Source organism: Fukomys damarensis, unplaced genomic scaffold, assembly GCF_012274545.1.
Source record: "Fukomys damarensis isolate Sample0158 unplaced genomic scaffold, DMR_v1.0_HiC HiC_scaffold_37, whole genome shotgun sequence".
In the NCBI taxonomy this organism is placed as follows: domain Eukaryota; kingdom Metazoa; phylum Chordata; class Mammalia; order Rodentia; family Bathyergidae; genus Fukomys; species Fukomys damarensis.
Genome location: NW_022900949.1, coordinates 29842092 through 29860746, shown reverse-complemented (window position 1 = coordinate 29860746; position 18655 = coordinate 29842092). Strand labels below are relative to the sequence as shown.

Sequence of the window (18655 nt, the reverse complement as noted above, 5' to 3'; positions counted from 1 at the left end):
TTACTGTGATGAAATACCTAACATACACAATTTTAGAGATTTATTCTCGCTTATAGATTCAGAGGTTTCAGTCCTTGTCACTCAGCTTCATTGTTTCTGGGGTGTAGCAGAGCATCATACAGAGGAGCATGGCAAAGGAAAACTGAAAGCCTGCTGGTGGCCAGGAGACATGAAGAGAATGAGAAACCCAAGGAATGTGACCAGATTAGTTCCCAAAGTCACACCTCTGTGATCTGCTCCCTCTAACTAAGTCCAGCCTCTTCAGTCTGTCACTCCCAGTAACTCCATCAAATTGTGATCCCATCAGTGGCTTGAACTTAGAGCTCTCATGATCCATTCACTTACCAAAATCTCAGAGAGATTAAATAACCCAAAGTCACACAGAAGTGTAATACAAAACTAGTTGTTTGATTATCACCTCACATACTTAATCCTATTTAAGCACTATATTACCTATCTTTTATGTATAGTTGGAAAACTTCCTATGTTTAGAATATTTGGAAATAAGCCCTAAACCAGAGATTTAATCTAGGTTCAACCTGGGAGCAAGTCCTCGAAAATAGTGAGAAAAGCAAGGCTAGCAGAAGGAGAGGTGTTAGTCCACCATGGATAGAGAGCTCTGAGGCTTTGATGGTCCTTCAGAGACATTTCCAAGTGAGGCAAGGGGGCCGGACCTTAACATTCTGCATTATTCAGACAGAGCATTCAGTCATCTTCCAGGAAGGACATATAATTTATGAGGCAGATCTGTTTAGTTGAAAACAGTAGCCAGGTGTGACCCAGGTATAAATTTCCAGCAGCAAACACTTGCGACAACCTAGGAAATAAGTGTCTCAGTCCTGAAGGCAAGAGCTAAATGATGCATTGCAACATCCATACTCACACCAACACATTTATTGCAGTAAGGGAGGACTTCAAAGATTCAGTTACATGCTCGGACTGAAAATATAAAGACTGGAAGCCAGGTGGGTGGTGCACACACATAATCTCATCATTCTAGGAGGCTGAGGCAGGAGGATTGATAGTTCAAGCCCAGCCAGGGCAACTTACCAATTTAGTGAGTCTATCTCAAAATAAAAAGGGCTCAGTGCAAAGACCCTGGGTTCAATCCTCACGTACTCAAATAAATAAGTAATAGAGGCTGCATCTGCCAAAGAAGCTCCTGCTATGATCCCGGCACAGCTGAAGAATTAGATTAAGGAGATAGGGTAACATTCAAAGTAAGTCTTCAACTGCGATGAAATTGCCCTCTTCTCGGAGAAAATGAGCAATATAGTCTACATTAATAAAAATTTAAAAAGTAGCACTAGAGTGTAACACATGAAAGCATAAGTTGACTTAGGTATCATGTACCGGACATATGAAAAAGCCAGACATACCATTCGAAGAACCCATGTGTTCTAAGAAATAAGTCATATTTTGGGAGAGAGAACACATTCTGTAACATTATATCAAATTTTTATAACTAGTTCTAGTTTATTATCATTGATCTCTTACTATACTCATTTATAAATTAAACTTATCAGACATGTATACAGGAAAAAGCATAGTATTATGTATATATACAGTAAGTACTACCCATGGCTCTAGAGCAGTTAGGGGTCTTAGAATGTATATGTCGGAAATAAGGGGAAACTGCTGTACTTTGCACATATTCTCTCAGTCCTTAGTATAATCCTATGATATATCCTGTTTGCTAGGTACTTTGATCATCCCTAATTTAAGATGAGGAAACTGAAACTCAGAGAAGTAAAATTCACTTGTGCAAGGTCACACAGAAAGTACAGAGAAGTCTGAACCCAGAATGTCTGATTGTAATGACTATATTCTTATCTTCAGAATCTGAAAACAAATACTGGAAAGTTTCAAGATGTGAAATACATAGAATGAACTCAAAAGGCTTGAGTTATTGTGTAAGTGAGTTGGGCAGTTAAAAGGAAGTACCCTAACATGGGTGATTTGAATAACAGAAAACTATTTTTTCATAGTTTTGAAGGCCATACATGCAGAGTCACAGTGCCAGCCTGTTGGGTTCTGAGGCAGGCTGTCTTCCTGGCTTGCAGCTAGCTGCCCTGTCCATATGGGCCTATCTGGCCTCTCCCCAGCCTGTGGACATGGAAAGGAGAGCAGGCTCTCTGGTTTCTTCTTCTCAGGCACTCATCCCCTCATGATGGTGCCACTTTTACAGTCCCATCTAACCCTAATTACCTCCCAAGGGCCTGTATCTAAATGCAAAAATTAAGACAAAAAGGGACACAAACATTAAGGCCATGACACTATTAAGTAAATTATTTCAGAGAAGTATGGAAAAGAGACAGCTGTTTTTCTTGAATAAATGCCTCTTAGGTTTTTGCAAACTTTTTAAAAAGTTGATTTTGACAATTTTTTGCCAGAGTTCACATTGCATTTTTGAGAGAGCAGATTTTTAAGGTCCTTACTATACGATTCCAGAACCAGTTCCACCCTACTCTGTATACTTTGAATGCACTTGGTACTCACACATGGTTGTGTAACTTTCTGCATTCTGTTCTTAGACAGTATTGATATACAGTGCCAACTCATGCAAATATTTCTATTAATACATGTCATTGTGTAATATTTTTAAATCACTTATTAACATCACTCCTTATTTTGTCAGGAAAGTTTTTAAGTATTGGGAAGATGTCAGCTCACAGTGGCAGATACAGGATTTCAAAATTGTAGTTTTCACTTGGAAGCTCCAATTCTATTATTATCAACAAATACTGTCAGTCATTTTTCTAAAAATTACAAACTCACTGTCCATTTTTGGTGCTACTGCTGATTATTCAACGCTTGCTTTTGCCCCATTAGTAAAAATGTTAACACAGTATATAATACAGATGACATCTTATTATATTGAATATGACCTCCTGTATGTGTTTGGGAGTACCAGCGGGCCATGTACCACACTTCAAGAACCACTGTGGCAGAATCAAATTTAGATTTCTGGAACCTTCTCTTCAGTTATTAGAATGATTGACCCATAGTAAAAGGTAAAATTCAGCTTTCAGATGCAGGAACATGCTGTCCTAGTTTTTTTTTTTTTTTTTAATTGAATGGGTAAAAGAGAGAAATGCCTAAATAATCTATAAAATAAAATACTGTGTGAGGCCGGGGATTTAGCTCAGCAGTTCGGTGGCCTGCCTTGCAAGCACAAGGACCCAAGTTCAATCCCCGGTACCAAAAAAAAAAAAAAAAAAATACTGTGGATAGTACTATAAAATATTCCACATGTATTAGAACAAATACTCAAAAATAAGCTGGGCATGATAGCATGCACCCATAATTCCAGAACTTATGAGGCTGGGTAGAAGGATCACTGTGAGTTCAAGGTCAGCCTGAAATGCAGAGCAAAATCCTGTCCAAAAAAAAAATAATAATAATTATAGTATTCACTAAAAACAATTCTTAGAACCCAGGACACCTGTTCCAGTGTATAGGGTATGGGTTCTAAAGTAAATCTGAGGTTATCACTTGGTGGCAAATGTGGCCTCATGAATCTTATCTCCAAGCTTCCATGGAATAAAATGAGCTTAAAATATAAAAGAGTATACCAAAGAAACATCTAAAAACAAATTTTTTTAAGAAGTGATTACCACATTCTCAATAATGATTGTATGGGAAGCAATAGTAGCTCTCATGTACTGCTGGTAGGAATATGAAGTGGTAATACTACTTAGTAAAAATAGAATTGAAGAGGCATAAATCCTATGACTTCTTCCTCTGGGTTCCTAACCCCCAATAATCTTTTTTTGCATTTGTGCATCAGGTGACATAAGTAAAAATGCTGTGTTTATTGCAGCAAAAAAAAGATAGAAAATTGTCAATCAACAACAGAATGAAAAATTGATGGTATAATCATAGTAGAAAACTATACAGCAGTAAAAACAACATATTAATCATGAATGAGTCTCAAAATAATGTATTTTAAGCCAAGCATGGTGCTGCACATCTGTAATCTCAGCACTGTGGGAGGCTGAGGAAGGAGAATTGCAAGTTTGAGCCCTCCTTAATAACTGCATGAGACCCTGACTCAGAATAACAATTTTTTTAAAGTGTCTGGTAATGCAGTTTAGTGTGAAGGCCTCAGGACAGTGATAGCAAACCTGTTAGAGACAAGTGCCCAAACTACAACCTAGAATCCACGTATTTATCAAATGTGCCAACACTGTAATTAAACCTGAATACTAAGGTTTTAGTTTAGAAAAAAATGTACATTGACATCTTATGTCTTAAATGAAAAACAAATAACATGAATGCCATAGGTTCACCACCAGCATCCTATATTCAATCCTCCATACTACAAAAACAAAACAAAAAAAATGTATTTTAAAAAGCAAGTAACAGAAGGACACATACAGTCTGATTCTACTGCCATAATAGAAACTATGTATATGAAGTTTTTCTATTGTAATTTTTTGTGATACAGAACTAGGGATTGAACCTGGGGATGGCCTTGTGCATGCTAGGCAAGAGCTCTGCCTCTAGCTATGTCCTTAGCCCTCAGAATGTACTTTAATGTATTTTAATGATAAAACTCTAAGAAAAAAGGAATAATTAACTGAAGGAGATAACTTCTTAGCTTAGCTTTCATTGAACTCTCTAGTTGACTTGAAAATTGTATCTGAGAAACAGTGCTTTTCCTTGCCAATCTGCAAAGTGATACTGTAGATAAAGAATTTTGGCAATTCTTTGATGAAAACAGTATGTAATACAAAGTGAAATATTGATCTTTGTACATAACAGCACTACATGAACAGCTTTGTTTTTAATATTTGTATAATAGTCTTCACAGCTATTTTTATTCAGTTAATAATGTTGTAAGAGTAATTCTGTTCTTATAGCAAACTAATTTCTCATGACCATTGGGAACACATGAACTTCTAAGATTCTTAAACTACCAATCAGGTGGTCATGGCATCAGTGATATTAATTCTTGCCTATATGGAGGAAATTATTTTAAGAATGTTATCAGGGTATCTAGAGGTATTATTAACTTTTACCTACTTTATTGAGAGGATCTGTAGGTTTTATTTCTGTAAAATGTATTCAAAAATTTAAAGCATTTTTAACCCTTTGTTAACATCTTTTCATAGGATGTCTATAGCGATCATTGGCTTCTCTATGTCCTATTCAATTAGCCTTGGTTTCTAAAGAAAAGGAATGTATCATTTCATTCGAGGTTTGAAGAAGATTCTAGAAATAATAACTTGGAGATAAATATTACCACTGTAACAAGGCTTTATCAGTCTGTCAGGTTTTTCTTAGCCAGAAAATAATGTGACTGAATTAATCATCAGTATTTTTCATCCACTGTAATTATTGTGCATGAGTTTCATTTACCTTGGTATTTTAGGGAGAAAATATAAACTGTCCAGTCTATCCCTGAAGAGAAAAGCCATGCTGTATTCAGCATGTATCATTAAAATTGTAGTTTCTGTGGGGTTTTTTTGTCACTTGATTTGGGATTGTATTTTTATTTCCAGTGCTGGAGATTGAACCCAAGACTTCACACATGCTAGGCAAGCATTCTACCACTGATCTATACCCCCAGCCACAAAACTCTTGTAATTCTATTCTACGTATTAAAAAAAAAAGAAGTAAAAAAAATTGCTTAAAATATTCACCCTTATTAAAAAGAGACAATATTTGATTTTAGAAATACCTCATGAAAATAGTGAATTATATAAGCACAACTTTCAGGTCATTTAAAGTGTTATAAATTTTCTAGTAGACAGGGTTTTTTTTTCAATTTCTATATTAGTAGAAATGTTCTCTACGTAACTTCATCTCTATAACAACTATAAGATTTTTTTACTTATAATAGATTTGCCTAAAATTTCAAATCATTCCCTTATTTTTCAAAGCTATTTCCTTTCTTATTGCAGCCTTTTGGAGTGAATCAGCCTGGACCTTACATCATGTATACAACTGTTGATGCAAATGGATATCTGAAAAATGGCTCAGGTAAGGCTGTCACCATGGATGATGGGTTGCCATACAGATCTTCAGGTTCTTGTGTGGGATGCACAAATAACTGGATGTAGTGTGTGAAAGTAAGGAAAAAGCGCAAAGTTTAATGAAGTGTAATTAAGCAGTGGAATACACAGAGGGAGCACGCTTGCACCTGGCAAAGTAAAATGGCACACACGCTGAATATATTGGGTTTAAGAATTTAAAATGTTTCACTGGGTCTAGGGTGCCTCCCATTGGGTTTTTCAGAGTGTGACTGACTGTGTAGGCAGGATATCGAATCGTGTCAGCTGTGTCTGTCACACATGTCCTTCACCATAATTCACTCCATTATGATTGGATGCATGAGATGCAGTCCATTATGCATGAGCCTTCAGTAAGCTCCAGGGAAGAAAGGTTACTGTAGGCCATGCTGGAGAGTCTGACATACTTGTGTCTTGGCTTGGGACTTCAGAATCTTCCAAGGTAGGTGCCAGAGTCTTTGTCTTTCTTTGTGTCTGTGTAGTAGACTTTAGGACAGAAGTTAAGATTGTCCCTGGGACATTGCCTGGGTTCAGGTCAGTGGAGAGGAGTGATCCTCAATTGTACAATCTACATTAAGGCCAGATATAGATATTATATCCCTAATATACAGAAGCACTTTGACTTAATATACTGAGAAGGTAAACTGGCAACATACCTCATAATAAAATTTTCACTTTTATTTTACTTTGTCATTCTGTAATTTATATCAACAGACTATAAAAGATACTTGTGACAAAAATACTAAAATTTAATTCTTTATTTTTCACTGTTGTATTGGATCCATCTCATTGTCTATCTTTTTCACTTGAAGTAGAAGAGAAATCAGGAAAAATTGCTTGTTTTATCTTAATCAAAAAGTGACATGGTAAATTATTTAAATTACGCTCATTTTAGTATATGTGCTGCTGAAGTGAGCACTAAATTAAGCTCATTTTAAAAGAAAGAATTAAGAATACAATTATTACTACAGTCTAAAGTAATCCTGTTACTATGTGGAATAGAAGCTAAAAAATACAGAGATTTTTTTCACATGTAAAGGGCAAAATCAAATTTACATTTAAATAAATAATAAAGGTAGGTGCAATCAAGAAAGTCTGCATTTAATAGATAACTGACTAAGATTAGGTCCAAATTACAGTAAATTCAACTGATCATCTCAATTACCTAAATAAGAAAAAGAATCTTAGTATATTATTGTACTTCCCTGAGATTCCAAGAGCTTTAATCACCCTTCTTCCATTCTGGATTTAAAAAAAAAAAAAAGGAACTCATTTTATGGCCATTCTGATGTTTTATACTGGCCTTACATAAATCAAATATATCAGAATGAGCTTATTTTGAGAGTCAGTGATATTGATGTTCTAGTACAGAAACATTTCATAAAACTTTTAAAAATTCAAGGAAAAATTGAAAAATACAATTACAGTCAAATAATTTATTATATGATTCTCAGTTTAATTTGTGTACATATTATATTTAGCCCCCAAAAAAAGCTCCAGGATCAGCTGATTTTATCTTCTATCAATTAGCTATTTTAAACTTTCTTGATGCAGATAATTTCACTGCTAAGTAAGATTTTCTAGAGCACATAAACAAGATGAAGCTAATCAAGTCAGCAAGTACACCCAAAAGCCAAAAACTTGGCTGAATTATCAGGGTGAATTATCAGTAAAACTCCTATCTAAAAAATTAACAATTTAAATCTAGCTACATTTCAAAAGAAAAAAGGATAACCACCATCAAGTAGAGAATTATCTAAGGAATGCATGGTGGTTTACAATAGAATAATCTCCAAATTGTTATAGCAATAAATCAATTTTTCAAAGTCCTACCTTCCTTTTTCTTAATATAGTAATATATTGTATACATATTTCCATGTCTGCTCATATGATGGTCCTGGTTTCTTTTAGTCTATTTTGTATACAGATAGAATAACAACCCTTCTATTTTTTTAACATAATAAAGTAGTGCAACAGTAAGCATCTATTTTTATATGAATGTATATTTGTGCAGCTAAATAAAAATTCTGGAAGAATATATACCAAATTAACTTTTATCATGGGAACCAAAGTTTTCAGAGAGTGACTTCCTACTTTGTACTTTTCTGTAATGATTGACTCGTTCTTCAGCCTTTTTTTAATTTAACTTTTTAAAAGTATACAGTTTATAACAAATCACAGTCTGTCAGAGATGTTACTTGCAGGCCAGCTTAGTAGCGGTAGCTAGCTGAGTGTGGTAGCATGTACCTATAGTCCCAAACACTCAGGAGGCTGAGACAGGAAGATCACCCTTCAGGGCTAGCTTGGAAAACATGGTGAGACCTCCGTCTCAACACAACAAAAAGAATTACTAATAAAAACTAATGTAGAAAATGCATTTTAATTCTGTGGTTATTGATTCATTCACAAACATATGCTAAACCTCTTCTACAAACTAGAAATTGCACTGCATAGATTATCTTATTAGATAATAAACCCCATTCAATAATATTGGCTAGCCATTATTATTAAGTAAATGGAGGAATATTTACTTAGCATCATTTCTTTAAATCTACCCTCAAAACAATAATGGAACATTGGGTTTCTTCATACTGACCTGAATATTTACCTCTTAGACTGGGATAGAGGTTGAGAAGGAAGTTATAAATATTATAAAAGCATGGGAGAAAATACTAAGGTAAAGATAAATGCAGTCGAGTGCATAAATCAAATGAGTGTATAAGCTTTTATAGCATAAAAATGAAAGGTAGTAGTAAACTAGGAAAAAATCTCAATGTCCAGAAAATATAGAAGTAATAAATTTTTCACTTTGTAATATTCTCCAGCCTTTAAAATATTTTTATAATGATTTTTGAGGAAATGAGCAAGTCTTTGGAAAGGAAACATATTTGCATGTATAATCCACATTGTATGAGTACGATAGTGGTATTTTGTAAGAAAAAAATACATAAACAAAGGATATATTTATAAAAGTTACCCTGCTTATCTGTTGATTGTGGGCTTTCATTATATGTTTTTTCCATTTTAGTTTACTGAGTAATTTAAGAAAACAATTTAATTTAAGAAAAAGGTTTTACTGAGCTGGAGGTGGGGGAGAGAGGAAAAGAATTAAGGTGTTTTATGTACATGGACCATTTCCCCATTATAAAAGTAACCATTATGTACTCAAAACGTACTAATGAAAACAAATTTGAAGATGAAAAGAAAAAAGTTTGGAAAATATTTCACATATATGCTGTGTTGCATGCACAGAGAAGTTGGACTTACTTTTACTTACTCCTGATATATTCCAAAAACAAGGGAAGCTCACTTTAGAAAGAATGGTTGCAATCAAGAAATCAACAATAGCAAATGCTCGTGGAGCTGTGAGGGGAAAAGGAACATTTCATTATTGCTGGTAGGAGTGTAAACTTGTACAGCAACTGGTTAAATCACTATGGAGATTCCTCAAAAAAAACTAAAGCTAAAGGTTCCATTTGACCAAGCTATTTCCCTTTTTAGGCATCTTACTAAAAGAGTTAAAAGCATCATACCTCAGTGACATATACATGACCATGTTTGTAGCAGCACAGTTTGTAATAGCTAAATCTGGAAACAGCCCATACGCCCATCAAAAAATGAATGGACAAAGAAAATGTGGTTTTAAAGTACTGCTTTGCCATAAAGAAGGATAAACTTGAGACATTTTTAGGTAAATGGGTGCACCTTGAGAACATAATTTTAAATGAAGCAAATCAGACACACAGGCTTAAATATCACATTGTTTCTCTCCTGTGAGAAACCCAAAGAGTAAATAAGGACCAAAATGGAAATTAGATATTGGGAAATAGGAAGAAAATGTTCAAATGGTAAGGGGAACAAAGGGAGAGGGGAAGGGGAAGGGAAGGGAATAGGACTAAAAGTAATAGAAAACAATAGAAACGGTTTTGTGAATGGAGAGGGAAAGAAGGATCGAAGGGAAGAGAGGAAGGAGGAAAAAGGAATTAGGATAGAATATGTACAGATAAAAATTCCCTGTGGTAAATGTGTTCTTTATGTATGTCAAAAGTGTACCAGTAAAATTAATTTTTTTGAAAGCTACCAGTGAGAGATGGAGAGCCTCATATCACTGTAAATTACCATCTTACTTGTGTTTAAGGATACATGGGCCTTTTATAGTAAAACAAAAGGGGGGGTTATAAGAAGTAAAATGAAACAGTAGACAACTCCAAGCTAGTTTTGTCATCCAGCCCTTTCAGCCTCTTTCCTTCAGGCTCCTTTCCTATAATTGGACCCTGACGCCTCCTGGTTCCAGCATCTAAATAATCTATTCATCTGGATAGAGGAGAGGATTAAAAGTCTCTGGCATGAGGAATTTTGGAGAACAGTCTGGCTCTAAAAGAAAAAATCTTTAACTTTTAAACATCTGTTTTCCCTGTCAGTTACACTATCACTGAGCTACTTACCCAGCCCTTATTACGTTTTAAGACTGGCTCTTCTTAACTTCCCCAGGCTGATCTCAAACTTGTGATCCTCCTGCTTCTGCCCCTCAAGTAGCTGCAATTACATCTTGCACCACTGTGCCAGCAAAAGTTATTTCATTTTTTAATTTTCATTTCTCACTTTTTCTGTAGTCATCTTCCAAAAAGCACAGCCATATTCTATTTATCCACATGTAATAATCCAGAAAATAAATTTTTTATTCTCAGATCAGTTTTATTTCAACCATTCATCATATTTTAAATTACTGTACACATAGTTGAACCAAAAATCTTACCCTGATACTACATGATTATGAGGCATATTTTTGTGTAAAAATTGTAATTTATAAAAAGAGAAAATGGAAAAAATTGTTATCCACTCCTGGATTATCCATGACATTCTTTTCCTGTGAAAGAAGGAATTTTTGTCAAGAGAATCATTCCCTTTAATCTCATATCAACTAAAGTCCTGAAAAAATAAATGGCTCAGTGCTGGATAATATTCTTGCACTGAAATGCAGGAAAATAACTTGGAAAGATAAGAAATAGCTGTAAACAGCAACTGATACATCTTCTTGATGTAAGTGGATGACTGAAGGAATTAATAAATTTAAAATTCTAAAAAAACTATAAGAAACTTTGCTGATTTTCCAGCTATTTAGCAATTACAAATCCCTTCTGCACAGATACTAATATATTGAAGTTGTACTCGAAAAAAATCAAAAGAAAAAAATATAATCCCCAAAAAAATACTTCCTGAAATTTTACTTACAAGCTATTTTCTAATATAATATTTAGAGTCATCATATATCTTAAGGAAGAACTACTCTGGGAACCAGAAGTGAGAAAAAGAATATATCTACTCTGTGATCTTTGCTTACAGTATGTTGTTTACAAGGTGTATATAATTCAAATCCTTTCTGCAATGTAAATATATTTGGTATAAAGGAAATTGATTAGAATAGTACTTAGCAATAATATTAATGTATATATGCCTTCTTATTGCCTTAGTCTTATTTTGGGATTCAACCATTCTAAATATCTATGTTTCCTTCCCTCTAATATCAGTGTGCACAAACCATAGAAAGCTACTGTATGCTACAGTATGCTATGTATGCTTGAAACTCACAAACATAATTATATATACAACCCCTGTAACATAAAAGGCACTTAGTATACAATGACCAAATTCAGGAATGAAATAGAATTGTGAGTTAGTGTGGTACTGGGGATTGAACCCAGGACCTTCTCACTGAGCTCCATACATGGCCCTTTTTTAATTTTTTATTTTAAGATATGGTCTCACTACATTGCTAAGTTGCCCAGGCAGAGCTTGAATTTGTGATCATCCTGTCTCAACTTCCCATCATGCTGGGGTTACAGATGTATGGCACTTTGAAATTCAATTCTTGAGACAATTCTCATATAGTGAAATATAATATTGTGATACAAGGAATTATTTCCTATAAGCTGAGCCTAAATTGGCATAGAATAGTTTAAAAAACTAAAAGCTGGATTCCCATCCTCTTAGTTATTTTTCATCACTTCTACTTGTAAATTCCTTATAAATACAGTAATAGGTACAGTCAAGAACCTTTAAAGAAGAAATATATTAAATATTATCAGTATTATTTAGTAGCTTACAGGCTAGCTCAACCCTGAAACAAATTCTGAATTTTTTTTTCTAAAAAGTTGATTCATACTTTATCCATTATTGATCTTCACTTTCTAGACCAGCGAAAACAATAGAATGAGAGGCCATAGAGGGAAAAAAATCAATTTGGGACATCTTAAAGAGGAAATTATTCCCAGCAGTCTTTGTTTCTGTTTTTTTGTTTGTTTGTTTGTTTTTGTTTTTGTTTTTTTAGTACCAGGGATCAAACTCGGGACCTTGCACTTGCGAGGCAGATGGCCGCACCACTGAGTTAAATCACCAGCCTGGTTTGTGTTATTTTTAAACAATGATAACTGTATGAAGTAAAATGATGACTATAATTTAACAAACACAAACTGTTGTTTTATGATGTTTCTGGTGTTTTGTGTTTGGCCCTAGGCTTTATTATTTCTGTACTTTCTTTTTTATTTCAGAAACAGCCTTTAAATAATGATCACATTCCTCAGCTTCCTAGGGTGTTGCTTATCCTACTTTAATAGTTGAATCATAGTAAAAGGGTTATACTCCACCTTCGCAGTGTTGTTTTTTTTTTTTAACCCATTGATTTTTAACACATTGCTTAATGTTTGTTGCTGAGAGATATTTATGACCTAGGACTTGGGGCTACTTCCAAGTAGTAATAATAGCTGACACTGATTAGTAAGTGCATTGTAGCAGTCATGTGCTAAGCACTTCCCTTGATGTTCTTTATTTCGTAAGAGTAACTGTGGGAATTACCATCAGATATATACAGATATAGAGTGCATAAAACTTAAAAGTATGTAAAGACTAAAATGAGAATTATTGATAGGGTATTAATATAATCTTACATATATGGATGAATACGGAAGGGGGAAAAAATTCCAGTAGTAGGAAATATGAGAACACCAGGGTACTCTACTCGCCTCCCCACCTACCCACTCACCAGGCTGGGGACCAAACCCCGGGTCCTACTCCTGGTGGGCAAGGTTCTGCCACTGAGCTATACCCCCAGCCTGGTATTCTACTCTTGTGTTTCTTTCTTTGTTAACTTAATAAAGGCGGATTTCTGTTTTCCTGCCTTCTGAAGGAAACTAGCCTCAAAATATCCCCCTCAGATTCTTCTAAAATTCAAGACCACAGAAGCTATGTTTTTAAACATTCATCTGTAATTAAATTCAGTCATTTTAACTAAATAACCTGACCATAGATACAACTAAAGAATGTAAACAGAGTAATGTACCATTAGTACAAATAAATGTACCATTTTGACTGATTGTCTAGCTTTGGTATCTTTATACCTTTTCTCTATCAACAGAACTACTTTTAAAAGCTTTTTAGCCATACATAGTACTGATGGTTTTACAGAACAAAATAGAAATAACAGTTTATAGTCGCAAGTTAGAAAATGTGATAATAATTCAACAAACTGCACACTAAGAATCAATGTTCCCAGCCAAATATGAAAGTATTGTTATCTTTTATATTAAACCTGACAATAAATGAAGTGCATTTATTCTATAATTGATATTTTATCCTTTTTAGTGATAATCTGAATGATAGCTGAGATTAGTTAGGTATCCATTATCAAGAGACAAATTATCTTTTACCTAAGTAGACATCATTTAGTAAACTCAAATGAAGAAAAGACAATAGTGGTCTCAGCAACTACTTACTACTTTTGGGGTTTTTTGTTGTCTTGTTTTGTGGTTTGTTTGGTACTGGGGATCGAATTCAGGACCTTGTGCTTGCAAGGACCACTGAGCTAAATCTCCAGCCCAACAACTACTTACTGTTAAGACAGAACTGTCCCACAGCTTTGGCAACTTGGTCTTCACTTTCAGATTGGGACCTAAATATTAGGAGTAAAGACGATATGGATCAAACTTAAAGCCTCCTGACTTTTTAAAGTATCACTCCTCTGCAGATACATACTAATCAATATTCCTTAATGTTCGCCTCGCCTTAATTCTTTTCATACTGTACCCTGAACTAAGTAATTATTTGAGAGGCTGCTGTGCAGTTCTAAATATTCAAAAATAAGGTACAGTAATGAGGCAGTGCCACGCATGGTGTTGCACACTTATAATCCCAACACTTACAAGCCCAGCACTCAGGAAACTGAGGAAGGAGGAGTGCCGTGAGTTCAAGGCCAGCCTGAATGACATAGTGAGACCATGTCTCAAAAAATAAACAAAGAAAGAAAAGTCAGGTGTTGTAGCACATACCTATATTATCTGCACTCTCCAGGCTGAGTCAGGAAGGTTACAAATCAAAGCCCAGCCTGAGTAATTTAGCACCTTAATTTAGCATCTCAAATTTTTTTTAAAAAAGGACTGGGCACCATGCCTGCCTCACAAGTACAAGGTCCTGAGTTCAATCCTCAGTACTAAAACAAACAAAAAGGACTGGGGTTGTAGCTCAGTGCAAAGGCCCTGGGTTTAATTTCTAGCAACAAATGGGGGGGGGCCAGCTCTTTCTTTAGCCATCACAAAAATAAAAAAATATATTATCCAAGGACAGTCTGAATGTACCTCTGTGTCTTCCCCCTTGAAACATAAGCTCAACTTTAAAATCTTATCCTAATTCCTCTTTCTATCTGCAGTGCCATAACCTGGTGAGTAACATTACTGTCTCAATAAGTAGATAGAATGTTGGGAAGGTGATCCAAACTACACAGGGAGCTGGGAGTGCAGTCAGTGGTAGAGGACCTTCCCGGAATGCACAGGCCCTGACTTCTGTCCCCAGTATCACAAAAAATCAAATACCCACAGGGGCTGGATATTTAGTTCAGTGGCACCACGCCTGCCTCACAAGTGCAAGGTCCTGAGTTCGATCCCTGGTACAAAAAAAAAGAGAAAGCCCACAGAAGACTGAATCATAACTAAATACTTATGAATTTGTAAATTTTTTTAATTGTGAGTTTTATAATCTATATCAGGATTTCTCAAGTCAGTACTATTGACAGTTTGGGCCAGATAAAATTTTTGTTGTGGTATGCTCTATTTACTATAAAATACTTAGCACCTTTCCTGGCCTTTATCCATTAGAGGTCAACAACATCCACCACAGTTGTGGCAATCAAAAATGTCTACAGATATTATCGATTCTCTCCAGGGTTCAGAATTACCCTTGACGTACAGCCACTAGTGTAGATACAGTTCTTACAGTTAGTCAACTCAGATTCTTGGTTTCCATTGTTCAGTGCTGCTGGTGTTGTTGTTGTTGTTGTTGTTGTTGTTGTTGTTGTTGTTGTTGTTGTTATTGTTGTTGTTTTTAACTTGATCTTAGCCAAAAGGCGGAGAAGTGATTTTTTTTTTAATGGAATTAATCCAAGATATTTGCAAAGAGCTATGTACCTACTCTTTTTTAATTACTATTTTTGAGGCAGTGTCTCAGTCACTGAGTTGCCCACACTGGGTTCAACCTGCAACCTTCCTGCCTCAGCCTCCCAGATTGCTGAGATTACACTCAGGTACTATGGTGCCCAGCTTTCAATTCAGATTCTTAGTATACTCAACGTAAATCAGTGTATTTCTAAATAAAGATAAAAGAAAAGTAACTTGGGAAAAAATGGTATTTTGTATGATCTGCCTGAGGGAGGAGGAAAAGATTATTTTTACTGATCAGTTTTCTAGGCTGTGACTGCATATTCTAATAAAATTACTAACTTCCAGTGTTGTGAAAAAATATTAAGTGAGACATTATCTAACTGCAGAAAGTAACCGGGATTGGAACATACATTGAAAGCTATAGAACTGTGCACTTTAACATATACAGAGATTCAACGCTGCCTGATTCAACTGTAATCAGTTGTATTAATTTTGCACAAAATGATGTTTAATATTTGATAACAATGGTTAACATTTACTATCTAAATTCTCCAGCTGGAAATAAAGAACCCATAACTGCCAACCCTTCCCCTAGCTAACATACTCTTTACCTATCATCTTTCTATCCTGCTGTTGCTGAAGTCAAAAACCCAGCATTTGATTCTTTTTTAGATGAGTCACATACCATAAAATTCACATGTACAATTCAGTGGTTTTTTAGCATATTCACAGAATTGTGCAAACATGACCACTGTCTGCTTCCAGAATATTGTCATCAACTTCAAGAAATCTCCCAGTACACGTTAGCCCCATCACCCTCTCCCTCTGGCGCCTCACAACCATGAGTACTTTCATCTCAGTAGAGCTGCCTTTTTTTGAACACTACATGTAAATGGGATCATACTCAAAAATGGCCTTTTGTGTCTCACTTTGTCACCAGTTCCATGAGTTCTTTGACTTATTAAAGATGGATATCAGACATGGCCAGGAGGAATTAGTATATTAGAATCACACAGGATATAGAAGCAGGATAGCTCATAGAGGCAGCAATTTAGGGAAGAAGCAAAAGCCACCCCATAGACAGACAACTCAGGATAGAGCATTAAAGCATACCACTCCACACATGTAGCAGCCCGTGGTTGGATGCAGTGAGTTTACACATGTTTTCTATGCAGTCAGACGTGGAAAGAGTAGCAGTCACATAATGTACCTGCATGAGTATGAAACCATCATGGAGCACATTTGCATTTTCGTACTCAGCCCAATTTTGTACCTACCAGCGTATGGTTTCCCATTTCGGTGTCTCCTTTAGCTTGAAGATTTCTAGGGTAAAAACACAGGCTAAAAGCCTTTCTGTTTTTGTCTCAAGCAGAGAATGAGGTGAGGTATAGTGCCATAGTCAGGTTTGAAATCTTTCTGTTTTTATCTCAAACAGCGAAATAGGTTGTGACTGTTGCAGAACCCAGCACAGTACTTCCTACTGCCTTACTTGATCCTTAAACTTTGATAAGCACATCGCAAAATGTCGTGATCTTTGCAATAAATAAGTGAAAGAATTCATGGAACTGGTGACAACAGTGTATGAAGTACTCTCATACCTGCACTTGATATTTTTAATCTTTTTGATAAGAGTGAGATGTCTTATTTTGGTTTTGATTTACATTTCCCTAATGATAAGTGATATTGAGAGATTTTTCCAAATATTTGTTAGCCCTTTGATATCTGTTTTTCAGAAATATCTAAACAAATAATTTCCGCATTATTTAATTGAGTTATTTTTATTGCTGTTGAGTTCCTTATGTGTTTTAGATATTAATCCCTATAGAGTAGTTTGAAATATTTTTGCCCATTCTGTGTAGGTCATCTCTTCATTTGCTGTGCAGAAACTTTTTAATTTGATGAATCTCATTTGTCAAATTTTTGTTTTTGTTACCTATGCTTGAGGGTCATGTCCAAAAAATATCTTTGCCTAATCTAGTGATAGTGAACCTTTTAGAGACAGAGTGCCCAAACAGCAACCTAATTTATCATAAACAGCAACACTTATTTATGATAAAATGTCAACAATTTGACTAAACTTGAATACTGAGGTTTTAGTTTAGAAAAAAAACTCATACAATCTTCAGTGACACAAACAGCTTTGTATTGAAAGGTAAATGTTTGCATTTGGCTTTTGCACAATTAATGTGATCTTTGCTGTTGTACACATGGTGATAATTTGTCAAACCTTGGCTGGGGCGACTTGGCTTATTTGCCATAGGATCACCACCACCAGTCTAGAACAATGTCCTGAAGTGTCTCCCTCATGTTTTCTTTTTATAGTTTCATAGTTCCAGGTTTAACCTTTGATTTCTGTGCATGATGAGGCATATAAGGGTTATGTAAGTTAGCATTACATTGCTGTAACAAGATACCTGAGATAATCAACTTAAAATGAGTTATTTTGGCTCACAGTTTCAGAGGTTACAGTCCAAAGTTAGTTGGTTGTATTGCTTTTGAGCATGTGGAGAGGCAGAACATTACAGCAAATGTAGAGGAGGTTTCTTTACATTGTGCCACTTGGGAAGAAAAGAAACAGACAGGAAGAGGCTAGAATCTCATGATCCCCTTCAGGATGTGCACTCAGTGACCTCACTTCCTTCCAGTAGCCCTCACCCTTTAAAGGTTCCACCACCTCATGTGGCACCACAGGCTGACAACCAGACCTCCTCTACATGAACTAGTACGGATACTTCCAAAACAAGGCAGGGCTCTCGCTTCATTCTTCGCATTGAGACCTGGTTTTCTTTGTTTCATTTATTGAAGTGGCTGTCCCTTTTCCCAATGTATGTTCTTGGCACCTTTGTCAAATATAAGTTGGTTGTATGTGTGTGGATTAATTTCCAGGTTCTGTGTTCCTTTCCACAGCTCTATTTGTCAGTTTTTAAAGCTAATACCCTGCTTTTCTGATGGTGGTAGCTTTGCAGTGTGCTTTGGCATCAGGGATTATAATGCCTCCAGCTTTGTATTTTGCTTTTTGTTTTGTATGTTTTGTTTGCTTACTTGGTGTTGCCTTGACTTTTTAGGGACTTTAGTGATTTTACACACATTTTAGGGGTGTTTTTTCTAATTCTGTGAAAAATGTCATTGATATTTTGAACAGGAATGCATTAAACCATTGTGTATTAGACATTGTAACAGTGTTAACGCTTGCAGGCCATGAACCTGAGATGC

The 18655-nt window shown here is 35.4% G+C and overlaps 1 protein-coding gene across 1 annotated transcript in view; it reads left to right on the top strand.

Annotated features, from left to right (window-relative positions):
* Positions 1-18655, top strand: part of Itfg1 (integrin alpha FG-GAP repeat containing 1) — a 233971-nt gene that overhangs the window by 182621 nt on the left and 32695 nt on the right. Inside the window, exon 14 of the mRNA XM_010617261.3 lies at positions 5910-5988. Coding sequence (XP_010615563.1) covers positions 5910-5988 — 79 coding nt within the window. The remainder of the gene's footprint in view (positions 1-5909; positions 5989-18655) is intronic.